Source organism: Amaranthus tricolor, chromosome 4 (assembly GCF_026212465.1).
Source record: "Amaranthus tricolor cultivar Red isolate AtriRed21 chromosome 4, ASM2621246v1, whole genome shotgun sequence".
NCBI classification, from domain to species: Eukaryota; Viridiplantae; Streptophyta; class Magnoliopsida; order Caryophyllales; family Amaranthaceae; genus Amaranthus; species Amaranthus tricolor.
Window position 1 is genome coordinate 28764297 of NC_080050.1, and position 20871 is coordinate 28785167.

The following is a 20871-nucleotide window of genomic DNA, read 5'->3' on the forward strand; positions in this document are numbered from 1 at the left end:
TTATTTTTTCTCTTATGTTTTCCAAATTTTGGACGAAAATGTAGCAAGAATCATCATTAAAGAAAATGGGCCTGAATTTCCAAACTGGAAGTAAGTCAGCAGTGCTTTGTTGGCAAGTCAACGTCAGTCAAATATACAACAAGGGTCAGTTGTCTACATGAATCCCTTTCACACGAGCCACTGGGCCAGGCTGTAGCAACCCGGTACATGGCACTTGTCCGATTCACATAGAATTTGTGTAACTCTCGTATAAGATACGGCTGAGATTAGATATGTTTTATAAAGTGACTAGTTTAAATAATTAAAATGAGTATTTAAATATTTTTAAATGATTTTTAGATATTAAATAGTTAAAGTGAGTATTTTAACTATGAAAGTGATAATTTTAAGAATTTGTGATTTTGGTTATTTTAGGTAGATTATTTTGTCTAATTTAAACTATCTTACGGTGATAACTTTTTAAATGAAAATTTATGAAACAGTTTTACATTACTAATTATTAAATGAGACAATTTTATTTTGGGACAGATCTCATATAGACATACACAGGGGTAAAGTAGTTTAATTAATAAAGTTTCTTACAATCATCTCAATTTTGAATGGTAATTTTGAAAAAAAGTTTAAATTTTAAATTATATAAATGTTAATTATGTTAGCTAATATGATATTAAATTTATAATTTATCATCAAATTTTAAATGGTAAATTTGAAAAATAGTTTCAATATATATTTTATTTTGTGTTATAATATTTTTTTTCTTTAAAATATATCACTACTTCTACTCACGAAGGCCCTAGTAGCCTAGCGATTATTAGCTTTTGTCTTATTTTAATAAAATAAATGCTAATATTCATTAATAATGATAAAATGAGGTGATTTTTAAAGAAAAAAAAGATATTAGCTAGAAAAGGAATTTTGGGTTTTAGTGTTTTATTAATTACTTATTAAATTTTAAAAATATATTAGATGTCTTGGACAAAGAAAGATGAGTGATGTTTTATTTATTTAGTATTAGGAGTATAACATACAACAACTAACATCATAGCCCTAATTTCAAAATATAATGTTTTATTGATAGAGGTGGAATCAAGTTTTTGTGGCTGCAGTGTATTATCGCCAGCCATGAAGGAAAAAAAATTAAACCTTACTCTGATACCATGATAAAACAAGAAGCATGAATGTCTCTATAAAACTTCTTGCTTGACTTCTTAATTACAAAATGTCTTTATATTAGGATAGGATGTAATCTAATTAAGTATAAACTTGGCCTAAAAACATACCACAAGATAATATTAATATTCCCTAATATCTTAGAATAATGCCATATGATATTGTTGCCGTATAACTAATATTGATATCAATCACAATATTCCCAAATATTCCCAATATTTACTCCTATTATTATATTTAGTGCGGATGAAATTTTCAACAAACTCTTGAACATACTTAATAAGAATATGAAAAACAAAAAAATAGGGAGTATTTATTAATAATGACATCACCGTTTGAGTATTTGTCTTTGTTCCTCGATAACTAAAATAAAATTGTATTTCCACTATCCCACATAAAAATGCTCGACACTTTTTTATTTTTTATTTTGTTATATTTTATTTAATTTGCACCTTTTTTTTTCATAGTCTTACTCTTTTTCTTTTTAAGATTTAATTAGTATATACAAATTTAATCTTTGTCTTCATCTTAATCAATTATTTTTACCATTTGAATTTGGGTGCTTTCAAAGATCATGGTCATAGTCATAGATATAATCAAAGTCATCATCCCAGAATTCTTTATAAGTCAGGTGAGTGAGGACGATACGCAGCGGATAGTCCATACCAATACTCCCTCTAAAGAGAGAACAAAGAAAAATACGCACACTAAGATACTCACTCAAATAGATGAGCCTGCAAAAGAGAAAAAAAAGTACATGACATACAACACACCTAAAAAAACAAAGTACTGTTAGAATATATAACATATCTTGAGGCCTTAACCATCAGCTTAAGCTTTTGGTTGAGTTGGTTCCTTGACATGGTATCAGAAATATTCTAACAAGTACAGACCACAGTTTATTATACATGCTACGTGCAAAACTGTTTTGAACCTTCGATTGACATACATGATTTGTCACGAAATGACAGATGAGTTTGTTAACATAGAATTATTTCACAAACAAGACAGAGTAATTAAATCTCATTTGAGACAATAAAGATAAAAGATGTGTACGATGGAAGAGATAGGAGGCTTTTAATCTGGTTTCCACAATTGTATTGATTGAGTAGCTAAGCCAAAGATAAAGAAAGCTTTGATTTTTTAAAAAAAATTTTTTTTTATGTGGGCTAATGCATAATGGCTATTGAGAAAAGGGGATGCATTTGCTTTGCATACTTAGATGAGCGGCAAGATGTTGGCTTGGGAATATTTTTTTAATTGATCACTTTAAAATTGTACGTGATCGTTATAAAATTATAATTGATTACTCTAAAACTATAAAAATTAATATTTTAAAACTATAAGTAATCACTTTATTAAGATTATAAATCATCACTTTAAAATAATAAGTGTATATTTGGTAATCCTAATAAAAAAACTATAAAATTGTTTCATTTGAAAAATTTAGGGCCCATTTTTAATTGCTTTCTCTTAATTCTCTTTTCTAGCTCTTAACATGTTTACTTTTACAACCTAGGTGTACATTGAACACTTATCGAGTCAACTACATGAATTAGTATATGATTTTCATTGGTTGTTCATATGTTCTTTTCTATTGATTTTAATTTTTAATTATCTTAATTTATAAGTCTAGATTTTTAATCTCCTTTTCCACTCCTATCTCTCAAGTTATCTTCATTCGTCTACGCTTTCTTTTTAATTCCCTCGAATTCAAATTTTTTATTCCCAAACACTATCTAAACGAAAAAATTTTAATGTGATATTTAAAAATAGTTAGAGTATACTCTCTTCATCATATTGTATTCTTCTCACTTTTGCACATTTGAAACCACTTACAAAAATAATATTTTATTTTTCATGTCGTGATTTTCATTTAAAGTGAGATTTAAAAAGACTGAATTTATGCGACCTTATTCTTGTTAAAAAGATAAATTCTTTTAATTAAAAATAGAAATTATAAAATATTAGTAAAATATTCAAAACAAAATGAAAAAGTGTTTACTATAATGGAGGGAGAGGGAGTATAATAAGTCCATGATTGAGATGTTGACATTTTGAACCCATACAAAAATCCTCTACACTCCTTGGACCCACTTGCTACACGTGTGTTCCGGGTCTACCATCACCTCTTTTCTAAACAAACAAATTAATCAATCTTTATCTAATGAGCACTATTTCCTATTACACTAACTAATCTCAATGTAAACGAGAATATGTTTTAATGGAAATTGCTTTCTACCACTTTACTTCTAATGACCTAAATTCGTACTTCAAACTCCACTTGTGTTTAATGCTTCATTTTATATGCATTATTAATATATTATTCACACGAATAAATTAAAACAGCTTTAACCTTATTTTTTTCTCAAAATTACAACGATAATTTTTACTTTTTCAAGTTTATTATAGTTCAAAACACATAAGTATTGCCGTCAAGTTGTTGGATTATCCATGACTTTGATCGAATTTGATGCCTCAAAAATCGTTGTATAAGTACTCATATGATCAGACCGTTTTGCTAAATAAAATATTAGCATCAATAAAAACGATGTTAAGGATGGTTAAAGTCAATGAAATGTGACAGCACAAATGCCTATTTGAATCTACCACGACGGTTAATGAGAAGGAAAAGATGAATGTTAGTATGATAAGCAATGCATATGCACAAAGAGGATCAAATTGGACCAAGTTTGTCTTAGGCTTTATGAACCGTCACTCTCGTTTCTCTAGTCCTTATTGTAAAGCATCTAATCTACACTTTGATGGTATATTGGTATGTTTGGTTGGCCTCAAATTCTAGGCCTCATAGTTTTCATCTCATCTATAATTCATTGTCTTTTTGTGCACAAATAGAACATGCATGGTTTAAGACATTGCACTTATCTATCTCAAATCATATTTTAGATATTGCCTTTTGTACCATGGATTAGCTTTCCAAATAGCCACCAATTCCCATATATACTTTTTTCTTTATTATTTTCTCATCCATTATTTCTTTATAAAGTTTTTAAATTTCAAGAAAAATTCACACATTTTTTTTTAAAAGTACTCTCTCGATATGCTTGTTATTAATATAATGAAAAATAACACATAGATAAAAAAAAGTTGTGATGATATTAAAATTATGTGAATAAGATTAAAATGAAGAAAATATAAAAGAAAAAATGTGAATAAAAATTGAAAAAAGTGATAGAAACTTTTAGTTATTAAACAGTTGCAGAGTAAAATAAATATATCAAAATATAAATGTTGGCAAATTCATATGACAGAGAGTACATAATTCTTAATATATAGATTCTATAATTAATACTTCTGTATGATCATGCACGCAATTTAGAATATAAGTGAATATCAATAATTTGGTATGTTATTTAACATTTATTCCCAATTTATGAAGAAAATGAAAAGTAAAATCCGATTTGGTGTTGAATAATATTAGATGGATTTTAAAAGTTTGTTGATTAAAAATTGTAATTCATAATTCAACAAATTGCATCGTGTGCAATTTAAAAGTTAAGTATGGTGTGCCATTACTTATAATATCAATTTTTATTTGGAAGTGCTCGATTGTACTCTTTGTGGCTATCTTTTTATATAAAAGTATTTATTGGTTAAATTTTTTTTTTTCTACCAGTTTTATAATGAATGAAATTTAGTAGAAAAGAGAATTAAATTCATATATAAGACAAAAAAATAAATTAGGTGTCAATGCCAAACATTTTTCATCTTCCAAGAATTATCAATATAATTAAAAATAAACTCATTTTAAATAGTTATTAATTTAACAATCTATAATAACGATTCAAAATATGACAACGACAAGAAATCATCGTACCATTTTGGAGAGAAAATTCCTTATACGAGATGACACATTGACAATTTTAAAAAGATGATGTTAACGATGTTTTGCTTTTGTAATAATTCTATATGTATAATAAAATCAGTGAAATACTGTTCTATCCCGTAGCATTTACTATAAGGATAAAATTGAGCAAATCAAGAAAATAGATATAAATGGATATGAAATGTGATTTACGGAAAAATGAGAGAAAATTTGTATTTAAAAATTTAAAAAATGGTATAGATATGAGCCAAAATTTAAACTATAGCAAATTCCATTGAACAAACCAAAATAAAAAATATAGCAAAATATGTGAAATGGACAAATATACTAGTTCTTTTTTTGTTCTACACATTTACATTTGTATAAATATCAAAGCAATTTTAGGCTTTCAGTATCTCTAATAAATATACATCATAAAAAATAATTTGTATAGTAAAAGAGTAGATATTAATATAAATCTAATAAGATCTCACATGAAAATACTTTATTATCTACATATATCTCACAAAGGCCAAAAATTATAGCCAAATTTCTCTTGTATGACAGTGAAATATATTAAATGGAAAAAACATTAGAGAACTACTCCGTATATACTTCCTCCATCTCACTCATCTTGCATCAAATGTCATTTTAGTTTGTGCCACTCATTTTGCATCATTTTTATTGTTGGACAATGATCCATCACTTTCTTTTAATCTCATCCATACAATTATCTTTTAATTTTATCTACGTAATTTATTCTCTTGTTTTATTTATTATCAATATTCACTTTTTATTAAATGCAAATATATAGCAGTATAACTGATAAAAGCGGTATAAGTTTGTACTTTGTAGAATTGTGCTCCCTCTATTTTCATTTGTTTTTCCTATTCACTTTTTGTACAGATCCAAATATAAACATAAAAGTCAGATAACTTTAATTGTAAATTTTTAACAAATTTTAAAAAGTTAATATTTAAAAAATATATATTAAGACAAATTTATCAAGATTTCACGTAAATATATATTTTAAATATATATTTATTTATAGATTGATGAATAATCAAATTTTCACATTAAATTCTAGCGGTCTATATTCCGTGCGGTCAAATGAAGACAAAGACATTGTAAAACAAAAAACACATCCACCGATACAAGAAATTGCGTGCAAACTACTTGTAGTGGCAGTGTGGCACTAACGGACTATTCACTATTGAGCTCTAAACTCACCTAATACTTTCAAAAGATTCCTCTTGCAAGGAAAAATCTTTTTTAAGTATGAAAAATTATCTAAGACTAATTTAATATTTTAATAATTTTTTATAATAATTTTAAATATTGATTAATCATAAATAATTTTTATTCAATTGATCTATTATAGTAGGTTATTTATAAAAAAGTAAACTGAAAATTAATATAAGGTTAGAGAAAATTTTAGAAATATACATAAAAAAATTCTAAAAAATTAATATTTTTTAACATTTTTTCTACATTTTATTTTAATTTATCTTTTTTTAGTAAAAAACTTCCTGAAGCAGGTCATTCGGTTATTTGAGTTTGCTCTAGACAAATACCTCATAAAATTATGATTATTCATGGTTAGAAAAATCATAAAAAGATTGAATTATTTTAGGTAATTTTTCTGTTAACTATCTAGTCTATTTGTTATTTGGTTTTTAAAAAATTAAGATATATATTAAAACGTAGAAAAATTTTGGAACCTTTTTAATTGCAAAAAGAGGTGTAGGAAGATGAAGAAAAACAAAGTTTGAATACACACAAGCAAATAATTCAATGTTTTGATGAACAGACCACCACACACAACAATATAAATATATTGTGTCATAGGAACCTCCCACTTAAATAGGCAGTAGTGTTATTTCTTCATGGATTCAATAATATATTAATAAAGTAACACTCACAAACTAAAAACTTTTTTTAATAGAAATTTCACACTAATACAATGGAGAGACATTCTAGGTTCTCATTCCTTATTACTTTGGTATGTACTTCCTCCGTTCCATTTTAGTCGCTACATTTGCATGGCACGGGAATTAAGAAAAGTGATTGACCTACACTGTAGCTGATTGTTTACTTTATAGAGTATAGTATTTTATTGTTAATTGAAAAAGAAAAAGGAAAAATAGATGTTAGGTTACTTTATAGAGTATACTATAGTATTTTATTATAAAGTATAGAGTATAAAGTAGGATAAAAATAGGGGTAGGTAAAACTTTAAATGATTGTTTTATTACTAAAAACGAAAATGTAGCAAATAATATGAAATTGCCAAAAGTAGAAAATGTAGCGAGTATTATGGAACGGAGGAAGTATATATTAGCCACCACACACACTTTTAATACTAATTTAGATCCTTTATCTAGTCCACTAGATCAATAGAAGAACTCAAGTAAAAAGGACATCATGTGTTCTATTCCACAAAACCAAAATATAAAATGCAAACAGTGACTTCTGACCTAAGTCTGCTTGAACAAATATCTCAAGTGCTCAAACGAGAAGGTTATTGTTATTTTATACGTTATTTTTAAGTGAAAAGTGGGTTCATATATTAATAAATTAAATCAACCAAGGTATTGTTAAAAATCTAAAGAGGACCATCATCATCCCATACCTCATCACAAACACGAGAAGAAATCAAAGATTGAATTGGGATAATCAAATTAAACTTTAATCCGACTTTAAAAATAGATTGACAACAATGACAAAATCAATATAGACATAATATTCGATTTTGATCCGACTTAAAACATCTGACCCTAAAACTGATCCAATTGCTCATCTTATTGCACGATAAGATACTATTAGTAATAGTCGTAATGACTAATGAGTATGTTTATACTACTAAATCTTTCTTTTCATTTTTCATGTACTACAGTACTAGTATACGTTGATGTTATAATCTACCCCAATGTTGAGTAGTGTTAAAGATACATAATAAGGACCCGCCATTCTTAACGTATACAGCTAATATAACTAAAAGAAAGACATTTAGACAACCTATGGGCGTTGTCCACACAATCACACCACACTAGAGTACGCCAACTTCTTTCTATCTATACCTCAAATGTGAATACATTAATACTAACTCATATACATATATATACTTTAACCCCTCTATTCTGAAATACTTGTTTCTGTTATAGGTGCTATTTATTGTTTAAGTTTATTTTATGTATTGTGGCTGATGTATAAGAAAAAATATAGTCATGTGAAATCTTGTTTGAATTGTTTAATCGCTTACTTTCAAAATGTTAATTTTTTACAATTTTTGAATGCCAAGTTCAATATGTAAATGATCAAAATAACACAATGAATTACAAACAAAGTCAACTATAGCACGTAAAATGGAACGGAAGAAGTACTCCTTATATAATTTACTCTATCAAAAACATGACTCTACCCACAATACCACACTAAATAACATTTTCTTTCATAATTTTGGAGTCCATTCTTAATTAGAAAAAACACATTCAGATGTTTAACATTTGTCTTTTGTTGGCTTTTTTTTTTTTATTGGTTTTTGACTTTTTAGTTGGTCAAAGAGTTTGATATATGTTTGTCAAGTCTGCTAATAAGATGACTTTTGAACCAAAACCAAAAAACTACTCTTTGTTTTTTTTATTAGCTTTTGACTTTTAGTATATTTTTTCTCTAATAAACATGCAATAGCTAACAAATAAATTTTGCTAAACATCTCCATAATAGCATACTCAAACAACTATTTTAAACATCTTACTTACCAGTCAACACTTTTAACTAGTCAAACCGGCCAACAACTCAAGTTAATTGTCATTTGCCAAACAGATTAGCCTATTTTTTGTCTAATAAACAACTAACAAATAATTTCTACAAAACATCTTCATAGCAACTAACTTAAACAATCTTAAACATCTGACTTCAATCAATACTTTCAGATGATCAAACCGGCCAACAACAAACAAATAATTTTTACTATATATCTTTATAACAACTCGCTTAAACAAGTAGCTTATCAATTAACACTTTCAGCTGATCAAACCCGCCAACAAATCTGTGATATCCCAAATTTAGCTTTAAAAAGAAATGATAGATTACTCATATCAATAAGATGTATCATCTTTTCAAAAGAGCTCATTTGCTAAGAACTCCACAGTTAAACGTGCTTAATGAGGAGCATTCTTAAGATGGGTGACCCCCTAAAAAGATTTCTTAGGTGCTCATAAATGAGGCCAAAATATACTGAAAAGACTCAAATTGATCTATAAGACCGATCTACATAAATAGTCACCGACGATATAAAAGATTTAAATATTACAACTCTGACTAATAGTCATTTCTCCATATGCCCATTAACCATTATATTGTCTTTTCCAAAACCTCATTAGTCATTTCTTACTTATCTCTCAGACCTCATCTTCTCCTCTCAATACTCTGTATTCACAATTGCCGCCCATCCGTACAAATTCAATGGAAACTCATCAACAACAACAACAAACTAAACCCATCATCTCCCCATCATCTTCTCCTGCACATGAATTCTCCTTCACCATTTCCTTACAATGTTCCTCAACAACAACAATTACAAACAACCCATTAAACCCATCATCATCATCATCATCATCATCATCATCAAATTCTTTACCCACAAAAAGTCCATTAACCGCCATTGATTTATCTCCAGCAGATGAAATATTCTTCCATGGTCATTTACTTCCTCTTCACTTCCTTTCTCATCGCCCATCAACACATTCTTTGGACAGTTTTACCCTTCCTGTAATTCCTGATTCATCACATGCCATCACCAGAACAGAAGATAAAGCTGAAAAAGTCGAAGAACACGACGAAGATGATGATGATGATCAAGATGATGATCATTGCATCTCATTTAATAAAGATGTAATTGATCATATTCAGTTCAATAAATGCAGAGCAGAACAAAGAATCAACAATACTCATAAATCTAAGTCTTTTTCTTTATTTGGGTTATCCAAGTGGAAAAAAACTTCTTCTGGGTTAGAAAACAAGGAGAAATTGGAGAACGATGATATTAATAATAATAAGAGAAGGAAGGTAATCTAATCTCTTTGTATTTCTTCTACTCTTTCTATTTTTGTGTATTTAATCATATTAGGAAAATAATAATACTTCAATAATAATAATTGTAATAATACTAATTCGAGAATTACAGTTTTATAGCTTAAGTATTTTGCAAACTACAGCTCAAATTTTATTTTTTTCAAATTACGATTATTAAAGTGTTAATGTCTATAATATTTAGACTAAATTTTTGAATTTCGACTATTTTACCAAACATTCCAACCATTAAATAGTTGAAATTCAGTGATTTGGCTTGAATGTTGTAGATATTAATACTTTGACGGCTATAAATTATTAAAAAAATAAAATTTAAGGTCATAATGGGTAAATGACTTACTTAAAAACCACAATTTATAAATAATTCCAATAATAGGAGAAATTGGAGGGATTGTAGAATGATAATGATGATAATTAATAATAATAATAATAATAATAATAATAATAATAATAAACACCCAAAACAACCTTATTCAAATATATATTGTACACTTTGTATTTCTTTGTATTTAATCTCATTTAATGAATTCTATTTGTAATTGAGAGTTGAAATTATTTTAATATTATAAAAAATTAAAGATATCTTTTCACCCAAAATTTCATTTAATTATGAGAATCATAGGTAGCTTGGGTTAAGGCATTCTTCCCATTACAAATCAATTTTAGAATGAATTAGTGATTATATTTATATACAGTCATCTCTACTCTAGTTCTTGCTATGTATAATTTCCGTAACAAATAAATTTATTAGTTATAAGATTTTAATTATCATCACTCAAAAGAATTTATTTCCACCCTTCTCAAATAGAGCATCATAGAAGATTTAGAAAATGCAATTAATTGATAAAAGAAAAAATTATCTAGAATAATCTAATTTTTTATGATTTTCTTACAATAATCTCATTTATTGATTTACCATAAATAATACTAATTTTTGGGTATTTGTTTAGAGTAAGCTTGGGTAACCAATGACCTGTTATAGTAGGTAATTAAAAAAAAAAAAAACTAAAAATTAATGTAAAATTAGAGAAAAATTTTGAAATTTTACATAAAAAATTATGAATAATAAAAAATCAGAAATTTTTTTAACATGTTTTTTACATTTTTTTTAAAAATAAAACTTGTTATAAAAAGTCATTCGGTTACCAAGTTTACTATAGAAAAACAGTCTCTAAAGTTGGGATTATTTATAGTTAATTAATAGGTAGGATTATTGTAAAAAAATCATAAAAAAAAATTAGATTATTTTAGATAATTTTCCCTTAATAAAATTCTACTTCAATTTTATTCATTAATTATTATTTGGAACAGGTGAAATTTGATGTAAGTCAAATGGTAAAAAGGTATATAAAAATGGTAAAGCCATTATTAACAGCAAGAGGAGGAAGGAGAGAAAACAAGATCATAAGAGGTGGTGGAAGATCACAATCATATTCATTTTCAGGAACAGCTACTCCAAAACAAAATTATTATAATAATAATAATAATAATAATAATAATAATAATAATAATAATAATAATATAAGAGGAAGAAGAAGAGGAGAGTATTCAGCACCAGCTTCAATGAGAACTTCCCCAACAAATAGTGGAGTATTAGTAGCCACACCACTAAATAGTGTAAGTGTAAGTGATAGTACTATGGAAGAATTACACTCTGCTATTCAAGCTGCTATTGCTCATTGTAAGAATTCTATTTCTGTTCATCAACAAGATTTACCTACTTCTCTTCCTGTTGTATGAGACTGTCTCACAGTAAGACGACCTCAAAACAAGAAGCCTAAAAGATAAAAGTTTTTATTATTGGACTATTTAACCCATGTATGAGACATATCTCACTGTGAGACTGTCTAATACAACAATTTGTGGTTCTTTGTTAGTTAGAATTTTGTTACATACAATTGTTAACAAAACATACACTTATCCATCTCCATGTTGGAGTGACTTCTGCTTAGACGAGGTTTTTAGAATATCCGATGTGTATATAATTCTATTTTTGTAATAATAAATGTTCTTTTTTTGAATTTTGAAAAATACGTATGGTACACACTATAATTTTACGTTTTTGATCAGTCTACTACAATATTAGAAAAATACCATCAAAAAATTCGATAGTAATTTTGTTTAATACTCTCTTTGTTCCATTTTTCTCCATGTTGGAGTGACTTCTGCTTAGACGGGATTTTTAGAATGTCCGATGTATATATAATTTTATTTTACTGTCAAAAAAGTCAATAATAATTTTGTTTATTATTACTCTCTTCGTTCTATATAGTACGCTACATATTATGATTTTACGTTTTTGATCCGTTTGCTACAATATAAGGAAAATACTGTTGAAAAATTCAATAGTAATAATTTTGTTTATTACTCTCTTTATTCCATTATATATAGTCTGTTAGACTGCTACTATAATTTTACGTTATTGATTGTTCTTCTATAATATTAGAAAAATACCATCAAAAAATTCAACAGTAATTCTCTTTGTTCCATATATTCTGATACTATATGATTCTAGGTTTTTGATTAGTGTGCTATAATTTTAGAAAAATACCATCAAAAAATCTAATTACTTTAATTGGCCAAGTCATTTCATATTTTACATTAGTATTTCATATGGATTTTTTAGCTTGTATTTTTTATGTGTAATATAAAATATAATTAATTAAAATTTTATTTAATTTCTTTTAATGTAAATTTTTATAATATTAAGAATTTTAGATCATATATACAAGTAATAATTGTAGCAACCGAAAAACCAAAAAATATACTCCTATATAATTTAAAATAAAAAAAAATAATTTTAAGAAGATCGCGTATGGATACGCACGAGGGGTCCAATGTCGTATGTGAAGTCGGTAGACAAGTGTGTGCATAAGGGATAACATTATTGTTGATACTACAATTCTAGACTGTATAATCCAAGTCTAATTTACTATCGCACGGACTACTATATAATATTGATATTGATAAATTAAAAAAAAGTGGCGAAATTAAGATTTCGATTACCAAGGCCTTTGAAATTAAGTACAAGAATAATAATTATTAGATATTAGAAAAAAAAATAAAATAAGAAGCTCATAAAATATTTTATTTTAAGGATTTTTTGTTATTCTTTATAATTTTTTGTAAGAAAATTAATAATTGATAATTAATGGTGAAATTTAAACACGCACTTCTAATTAAATACTTTTAATGTCGACCAATAGTGAAAATTTGAAATCGTGACAAGAGATAAGAAGGGAGTTGTGTTATATGTTCTAATATCATTATTTACGATAGATCACAAGCTGTAACAATCTTTTCTTATTAGTCGTAGTTGAGTCGAATAAAGTATAATCTTTATCAAAACCGATCTTTCATATTGATTTATATTATTAAATTATTATTATTATTAATGTCTTATTAGTGTTGTTTTTATTATTCAAATTCAAATAAGTAGTATAATACAGTTGGAATGGAATGCATAATTGATAATTATACTACTCCTATTAAATACATCATATTGAATATTGATAGCCATTATTGAAGACAAGGCTTACGGACTACTGATGAACCTTCTCGTTTCCAACAGTTCCATCCGGCATCCGGGCCTTAACATTTTTAAAAAATGATTTCCCCACTAGTTTTAGGGGATAATTAGTTTATAGAAGTATAAATTAATTCAAAGTACATTTTGATTTTATAGAGCTTATGTGAGAGCTTTTTGAAAAAACGCAAAAATCTATAAGCGGTAGTCTCATTATGTGACGGGTATTAAAAGGCCGGCTTAAACTCAAAAAATTTTTTTAAAAAATTAAATTTTATCTTTAAGGTATCAATTCTGATCACATTAAACAGTTAATATGTACAATATAAGTTATTTTTAAAAAATTTTAAAAAAAGAGTCCTAAGCGATTGCTCAAATTGCTCCTCATAATTATACGCAAAATAAAATGTTTTTTTTTAGCTAATTTTCTTCCCCTAAAATTATTTCTTCTTTCATCATTTTAAAAAATGAAAGTTATCTATTTCCTCTCATCAAAACATGAGATCAAGAAATAATTCACTAATTGGTTTTCTTAATGATTATGAAAATATAAGTATACTAACTCTAGCTAGCTAACTAGCAAGACTAATTAAATGCAAAATCATCCTTTAATCCACAATATTTGTTATAAGGATAAAAATTTAAACAAATTAAGAAAAGGGATTAAAGTAAATAAAAAAGTGTAACTTATGAAAAAACATAAAAAATGTATGAATAAAATAAAAGAATAATTTAAATATATAGATGAAAACTAATAAAAAATATATAAATCATAACCAAGATAAAAATGCAGCAAATCTAGTAGAACTAATCCAAAATAAAAAATACACCAGAACTAAGTATATAAAATGTGATTAATCCAACATATAATAAAGTGGGTGGGGTTATAAATATAATTATGTGAAATTAGAGAATTTAATGATCATGAACAAAAACAAGTCACTCATCATATCAAAAAAGGGAAAGTTGCAAATCCAAATAATTTCCAGAAATTAGTTTGGTAACAAGACTTCTGAGAATAAATGGGAATAATGGAAGCAAAGTTTGTTCACATCTCTAATAAATTAACTCCACTAAAAATTTAGGTTAGGTTTATGATTAAAGTTTAAGGATATGTTATATATTTTAACATGCTTTCTCATATAAAAGCTTTTTGGATTAGAAGTGTAAATACAGTATGTGCCCTCCTTATGCACTTGACACGTAATTTTCACTTTAAATAAAATAAAAAGTTTAAGCTGATAGTGAAAACCTCATAATATGTTATAACATCACAAGAATGAGAAGATACGACTTACGAGTAGCCTTATAAATATTTGTGGGTCTCATGATATTAAAGCTTTAAACTTTGAAAGCTTGGTATGAGAATAGAAACATTTCTCCTGTTATGTTAACTCTGATATCATGTCAAGTAATCAATTCAATCAAAAAATTATATTATACATCACATGAAGGAAGATAGTCATATAAATGTTTGTGGGTCTCATGATTTAAAAGCTCAAAACTTTTACAAAAGCTTTGTAGGAATACTACCTTAAGCAAGTAGAAGTAGTAGCTAATCATATCTGGAGCTACTCATTTCACATGCATGGGTGCATGCTTACCATCTAATGATCTAATTAATTTACTCTTAACATCAATCAACTTCTAATCATCTTATTAAACCATCTTTTGCTTTTAATTAATAATTTATAACTTAAGTTCATCACTTTTTCAACTGGAATTAGTGGGTTTAAAAATCCTTTAGAAATTATGATGCTTCTCTTTCTTTTCAACAATATATAACAAGCACTTAAATTACATTAGCTAATTAAAGGGCTAAATATAGAACTCAGTGACCGATCTACATATTATGATTCATTAATTAGTGGGTTTAAAAAATCAGATTCAAAATTGATAATAAAGTTAATAATGTTGTATAGAACCCAAAATTTTACAATCAAATGACGTACACAATTTAATTTGTCAATTTATATGTAATGTTTATAAATAATAAAAAATGAATATTTATATATATTATAGAGTTCAAAAACTTTAACTGTCATTTTGTTAAGAATTAGTCTATATGATACTAAGACTAACTAAAGTAGTACTTCGTCGTTTAAAATTTGTTTGATTTAAACAAAAAACTCTCACTAAAATTGATCAAATATGACATACTCAAAGTAACAAATTTATAATTTTTTTAGTAAATTATTTGATCCGTTTTTTAATGTACTTCTTATTTGCAATATTCTACTTTAATGAAAAAAAGTTTCACTAAGGTTTTGAGAGAAATATAAAAGATAAAATATATTTATGTAAAATCTTGTTAGATTTATTTTAATATCTAGTATTTTATTATATATTTTTTAAAAAATTATGATGTAATTTAAGCATATTAAAATTTAAAATTTATTTTAAAAACTGTTTATAAAACTAAGTGGGAAGGAGAAAAAAAATAAAAGGTGTATAATGTAATGTGCATTTGATTAGTCCAAAAGATATTGGGACATGGTGAGCTTATATAAAATACACTTAAAAATAATTAAAATCTAAACAAGATTACATGTTGATTTGCCTTTTAATGCATGCAAGCATGCAAAAGACGACTATATTAATGATACTTCGAGTGTTTGACTGTCTTTTGATTGTTTGATCATGATTTATGAGCATCAAGATCTCAAACAACGAAAAAGCAATGGCTGGCTTCGATCCCCACACGAATGAGAATTTTAATTTTAGTTTACGACAAAGGTTAACTTTATTTTGCATCGTGTTCTGCAAAATAGCTTATTTGTCAATTTTAGCTTATTTATATACAAACGATAGTCGGATGGTCAAACCATCTAAATTATAATGCTATTTGGTAATTTAGCTAGATAAAACAGTTTGTTGTTATGAATTAACTAATTTACAATAAGCTTCTCCAACCAGTATTTTCGAAATCAGCTAGTTAAATTAATCATTTCAATTACCTGTTAGTCGTTTTCCAAGCACCTCGATGTTTTGGTAGAACTACGAGAAAGCAATGATTAGAACCTTCGATAGTTAGGTAGTCAAACCATCTAAATTCTAATGCTTACAATTTGATGAACTAGTTGGTTAAAAAAGTTTGATGTTATGAATCAACTAATTTACAATAACTTGTTCCAACTAACCTTTCCAATATCAGCTACTCAACTTAATCATTTTAATCAGCTATTAGTCATTTGCCCAACACCCTAATGTTTTGGTAGAACTACGAGAAAGCAATGATTGAAACCTTTGGTTGTTGGGTGGTCAAATAATCTAAATTCTAATGCTTATGGTTAGATAAATTAGTTGTTTAAAACAATTTGTTATTATGAATTAACTAATTTACGATAAGCTGCTCCAACCAGTCTTTTCAAATTAGAATTCAAATCAATTATTTCAATCGGCTATTAGTCGTTTGTCAAACACCCTGATATTTTGGTAGAAGTACGAAAAAGCAATGATTGGAACCTTCAATTATCAAACTAATTTAATGTTTATTAATTATTGATTAATGAGGCCTGGTTGGATTAAAGTAAGGATGAATGAGCTTTATTAGTGTAAGAGTATACTAAATCATCCTAGAGCAGTGCAATTTTACAGGTAAACATCAGGTTGCTGCTGGCCCCAATTAGAATTTCACAAAGTGCTTGTTTACTTTGAAAATGAATGACTTTATTTCCCCATTTTAAGGCACTTTTAATTATCCCAACCATAATTATATTGCAAAAAATATTACCCAAACCATTAAATTTAAGTAACTAACCTTTGTCCAAGAAATTTAGGTAAAGCTTTTTTTTAAAAGCTTTTGACTATATATTTAAGTATTATGCTTAATTTTCTATTTGAATTCAAAAAATATAGATTTTCTTTGTGGTTTTATGTTTTTTTATAAATAAAAAATAAATATGTATCGATTTTGAAAAGCCACAACAGAATAATTAAAACTATTTTTTACAGTTTTATAATTTTTATTTTAAATTAACTTCTTTCAATCACATAATTACTAATAAGTATGGTCATGCTCTCACGCTTCTAGTTTTTATTTAGTTGGACTTGCCCCAAACTCGACTCTCAAACCTAACCCTCAAACTCGACTTAATTTAATGTAATCTTATTTTGTGATGCCTTATGACATAAAATCAGGTATTGGTACAATAAAAAATAGGTTTAGCTCTAAAATTTTGATATTAAACCGAACTAATAGATACATAATTAACTCGTACTTGACCTATAGACTCAAACTCTAAATAGAACCGATTCGACCTAACTTGCAGTCCATTTAAATCCAAGGGTAAAAATATTGTTTTACATCGATGGGTCATGGCCTTTTCTTGGTATTAATAAATTATAAGGGAAATTCCTCGTAGTAACTCTGAATTATCGGCTTTTCCACATGATAGACCAAATATTTATTTAATTCACATGGTGACCTTAAACTTCCAACTTTTCCACATGGTAGACAAAAGAGAGGTGTTTTTGTTAACTTTATGCTATTTTTTCGAACATAATGATTTTTTTTCAAAAAATAGACGTCGCGATCACCCTAATTGGTCACATATTTCGTAATGTAGTCGAAATGAGTACTTAATTTAACCAAAAATTTAACATTTTTTCTACTATGTGTAAAATTTGAAAGCTCAAGGTCATCACGTGACTTTATTGTTTACCACATGGAAAAGCCAAAAACTTAGGATCACCATATGAAATTTTCCAAATAATAACAGCTAGTCTCCTGAGAGACCATCTCTTTGAGAGACGTCTCTCAGACCCAACTCATTTAAAGCTTAATTAAACTAAAAAAACGATAATAGTCTGACAAATTAAAATGATCTCTCAAAGGGACATTCTTTCACGAGAATTTGTGAATAATAATTAGGTTTGTTTCAAATATATTCAAATCAAAGCGACCTTTAGATCCATATCAAATTGATGTTCAACCTATAAACTTAAACCCATCCGAAATATGATTACCTAACATGGGCTTTACCCATTTCTAACATCTAACTAATAGAATCATACCGAATGTAAGACCATCATAAACATAAGCAATAACCCACAGTTCATATCCCATTTTAAGAACTATCTAAGACCCATATTGCCTAATTTAAAGATTCTGAACTAATTGCAGCATTTTGATCTCGTAAAAGTCTCCCCGACACTATTTCAGGACTTGAGAGTTGTAGACTGCCCTACAAATCAACATAAGTATTACAATTGCGCTTAGTTCTCATTCATACATATCTTAAATTAGCTAGAGGTCATCCATCCTAAAATTAATCAATACCAACTACACTTAAATATATAGTTTTTAGTAAATGAACTTTTTTTAAAAGAAGGTGCACCTAATGCTCAATCAAATGACTCAAAGTAACACACATCTAATGCTGCAGCATGCAAGATTAATAGGGACATAATTTATAACTTTAACATCAATGAGAAGTGATAGCAAACTCAAAGTATTGTAGGAGTGAAGTTTGCACATCCCAAACAACAATATTTTATTATCCTAATGTCATTAAATGACTCCCACCTAAACGAAACTTCAAGGTCAAATGAAAAAACCTTTACCCTTGTAATTGATAACAATTATATTATATATTCCATTGGTAGAGAGAAGTTTATAAAGTATTAGACTCAATATCTCTCAAATTCTCACAAGCCATTTTAAAACCCACCAAAAACCAGACATATTGCAGATGATTTTGAGTTGTTAGTCAATCACTCACAACTACAGCCACATTTCCACCCACCCTAACAAAATCTTCAAAAAAAGATCAAATGATCAAAACTTACATTAATAGTGGCGGATAAATCTAAGCATGTAAATCAATAAACAAATTGTAGAAGATTAAAAAAAAGACATAAAAGAAAAAAAGAAAGAAGAATTACCGGATTGGGAGAATGAGCTTAAAATAAAGTTCAATAATTATAGGATATATCATATGGTATTTGAGACTAAGTAGTACAAGGTCATTAAGCTAAGTATGATCTTAATTGGATTAAGTATTTATTTTTTTGAAATTTCACAGGTAGTATTGAACTTTTATGAAACGCCAGTGGTAATATTTTTGTAAGATTTTTTCACATGGTAGTATTCAGTTTATGTCTTATCTAATTGCCTGAAACAACCCAAATCAGCGTAGACAATATAATAATATTGTCTACAAAGCATAGCGGAAGACTTATAGAAGCCTGGGCTGAATCCAACCTGTGGCTCGATAGCCGCAACAAATCAATATCAGAGTATTTAAAACATTTTACATAATTAAGTGAATATTATTTACAAAACATTATAAAATTATTTCAAGTTAATTTACAAATATCTAATTTACATTTGTATTTCAAAAAGAAGTCATCGCCTCGCACATAACACATAATACAAGTAGGCATCGTCTCCACATCAGAGCTAACCTGAAAATGGTCTATCTTCCATAAGAGATAGGCCCCCATCAAAGACTGTCAACAATTGAATTGTTGAGTAATTCGACAAACTATCACTTTTATATACAAGTCATTAACAAAATCTCAAATCAAATTCTTTGCTCAATTGGTAACTACCTAAAACATTATTATATCCAAATTCAAACTCTTTTAAAAACACCGTTTGGTATCGACATAAACACGGCTATGAACCTTTAGTTCATAACGAATCAAAATACGACTATTACTTTATAAGTCAATAGCGAGACAATACGGCAAACGAAACATATGCTTTCATTGCGAAACAAACAAAACTTTATATACCAAACATATTTATTCAAAACTCGTTAAAAACAATAATGTAACAACAGTTTAAAACGTGGGAACATATGGACCGTCAGGAATTAGGCTTGATCTAAATCCTGAGAACACGGGTGATCGTCATCACCGAAAATATGGTTCTTGCAAGAACGAAACGAGATCGAGGGCTCGAGAGCGATCCGAATAACCATTACCTATTATCAAGCTATAGGATTTCACAATAATCCGAATATAAATATCCGTTGCCAATTCCCAAAAACAGACATTTTTCAATGTCGAACATTTCAATATACAACGAATTAATAAATCACTTGATTTTCTTTGAAATCAATAACCATAACTCATTTTCATAGTACAATATATTTAAAAGCTCATATTTATAAAGCCATGAACATACAAAACATAATTTTGATTAAGGACTAGAAGCAAGGTCAAATGAAGTCAAAATCCAAAATATCAATAGCAGTAATACCACACCTTATATAACATAGCTTGAACTTTGAAATACTTAAATTAA

General features: G+C 27.3%; 1 protein-coding gene across 1 annotated transcript; it reads left to right on the forward strand.

Annotated features, from left to right (window-relative positions):
- The first annotated feature begins 9325 nt into the window (after positions 1–9325).
- LOC130810036 (BRI1 kinase inhibitor 1) lies at positions 9326–12393 on the forward strand. The gene is made up of 2 exons (XM_057675955.1): positions 9326–10066; positions 11402–12393. Exons 1-2 carry the CDS (start codon positions 9464–9466, stop codon positions 11828–11830), a joined length of 1032 nt encoding a protein of 343 aa, XP_057531938.1. The 5' UTR covers positions 9326–9463; the 3' UTR covers positions 11831–12393.
- Positions 12394–20871: the final 8478 nt, after the last annotated feature.

Coding starts and splice junctions, on each gene's coding strand:
- LOC130810036 (XM_057675955.1), top strand. CDS start 9,464: ATGGAAACTCATCAACAACAACAACAAACTAAACCCATCATCTCCCCA. Junction 10,067..11,401: donor ATAATAATAAGAGAAGGAAG/GTAATCTAATCT, acceptor TATTTGGAACAG/GTGAAATTTGATGTAAGTCA.